The sequence below is a fragment of the Apteryx rowi genome, unplaced genomic scaffold (genome assembly GCF_003343035.1).
Source record: "Apteryx rowi isolate R43461 unplaced genomic scaffold, aptRow1 scaffold_2314, whole genome shotgun sequence".
NCBI lineage: Eukaryota > Metazoa > Chordata > Aves > Apterygiformes > Apterygidae > Apteryx > Apteryx rowi.
The window spans coordinates 3801-5961 of NW_020448658.1; the positions used below are offsets into that span (position 1 = coordinate 3801).

The following is a 2161-nucleotide window of genomic DNA, read 5'->3' on the forward strand; positions in this document are numbered from 1 at the left end:
GCTGCTGCTGCTGCTGCTGCTGCTGCTCCGTCGGGCCGAACGCGTGCGCCAAGCCCGGGCCCGGTGGCCCCTCCAGCTCCGGCGGCCCCTCAGGTGGCCCTGGGCCCGGCTGCTCGCCGGCGGCGTAGTCGGCCGCCAGGCGCATGTAGTGCGCCGGGATGACCAAGGTGGGCATGACGTTCCTGTAGACGTCCTCCTTGACGTGATCGATGGAGCCGCAGAAGATGAGCTGCCCGGGTTGGCTCAGCGAGGTGGGACGCGCCAGGTGGTCCACCGACTGCGAGAGCAGGAATTCGGCCGCCTTGGGCTCCCCCTTGGGCCCCCCGTAGTGCTCGAAGGGGGGCGGCAGCGGCGGCGGCGAGGGCGGCTCTTGCAGGTAGGCACCCTCGGGCCGGAGGTGCTTGCGGGGGGCCGGGGCGCCCCGGTCCTCCACGCGCTGGTGCGAGTAGCTCCGCTTGTACTCGTCCAGCAAAGCCGGCTCGGCCGACCCCGGCCCGTCCATGGAGCGGGCGGCCTTGAGGCCGAAGGCCTCGCCCGGGCGCCCGTAGTCCTCCTTGGCCGTGCCGCGGTGGCTCAGGGTGTCCGTGGGCGTCTTGGGGACGCTGCGCAGCTTGGGGGCCGAGACCTGCTTGAAGAACTCCTCGCGGGAGCTCTCGAACTCGCGGGAGGCCGAGAAGGCCGACTTGAGGATGGGCGTGTGCACGTCCGTGTCGCCGCCGGACGACGCCGTCTCCAGGTGGCTCGTGCAGATGAGGTTGATCTGCGACATGGAGGTGGCCTGGTCCTTCTTCGAGGTGTCCAGGGTCCCCGAGACCTGCAGCTTGCGGTGCTGCTGCCGTGGCTTCAGACACCTCCTCCTGGGGGGGTAGGGGGGGGACAAGACAGGGTCACCGTGGGTTGGGTGCCACCTCCGGCATGGCCCCGTGTCCTCCTGCAAGGCCTGAGACTCGGGATGCCATGGTGACACTGGGATAGGGTGCCCAGGGGGTGCCAGGCGGGCAATAGCCCCCCATAATGAGTGACAGGGTGCCCAGGAGGTGCCAGGTGGGCAATAGCCCCCGTAACTGGTCATAGGGTGCCCAGGAGGTGCCAGGCGGGCGATAGCCCCCGTAACTGGTCATAGGGTGCCCAGGAGGTGCCAGGCGGGCGATAGCCCCCGTAACTGGTCATAGGGTGCCCAGGAGGTGCCAGGTGGGCAATAGCCCCAATAACTGGTCATAGGGTGCCCAGGAGGTGTCAGGTGGGTGATAGCCCCCATAAGTGGTCATAGGGTGCCCACAGGGTACCAGGTGGGCAATAGCACCCAAAGCCGGTCATGGGGTGCCAGGCGGGCTCCGGGCGGGCAGGGAGGGTGCTCACCTGCAGTAGTAGATGAGGAGGCAGAGCAGGATGAGGACGAGCAGGGCCAAGGCGCCCAGGATGGTGAGCAGGAAGATGGTGTGGTAGGTGGTGATGTCCTTCATGCCCGCAGCCATGGCCACCAGCCCTGGGGTGAGGGTACCAGGTCAGACATGGTGTGACCACTCCCCCCCCCCCCAAAAAAGGGAGAGCAGCACTCATGGGGCACATCATCCCCCCCCCACCCATCCCCTCACCCTGGGGTGCTGCACCCAGCCCTGCCGCCCACCCCTTCCCCTGCTCCCGTCCCCTCGGGGTGCCCAGCCCTGGGGGCAGAGAGGCAGGAGGGCAGCGGGCCCCGGAACGAGGGCGGGGGGGGGCCCTGGGGGTCACCCTACCTGTGTTAGGAGAGGGCAGAGCCGCCGCCCAGTAGCCCAGCTGGGGGGAGACGAAGGTCCAGTACAGCTGCCGGCCCTCTTTCCGGATCAGTCCCGTCCCGTTGCGGACCCACAAGCCTGGAGAGAGGCACCCGCCATCGCCACGCGGCTCCTGCCCCTTCGCCGGCGGCGGGCTGAGACCGCCCCCAAACTCATCACACGTGTGGCCATTTTTTTACCCACCGCAGCCGGGCCGTGCAACACCCCCCCCCCCCCCCCAGGCCCGCTCACCGCTCTTGCTGTCGAAGCGCCAGGCCGGCACGCCGGTGGCGCCCACGGGGCCGGCGTCGGGGGGCAGCGGGACGGACAGATGGACGGGGCCCGAGAGCTGCACTTCGGTGCCGTTGCCCGTGAAGAGGTGCACGCTGACGGCGGCGACGGGCGCC

At 69.6% G+C, this 2161-nt stretch overlaps 1 protein-coding gene across 1 annotated transcript; it reads right to left on the reverse strand.

Annotated features, from left to right (window-relative positions):
* Position 1: 1 nt before the first annotated feature.
* LOC112966082 (protein FAM171A2-like) lies at positions 2 to 2157 on the reverse strand (the record flags this gene model as incomplete). The annotated part of the gene is made up of 4 exons (XM_026065780.1): positions 2 to 857; positions 1360 to 1486; positions 1737 to 1853; positions 2007 to 2157. Coding segments are annotated over 4 exons (1251 nt in total), but the record flags the coding sequence as incomplete, so codon positions are not given.
* Positions 2158 to 2161: the final 4 nt, after the last annotated feature.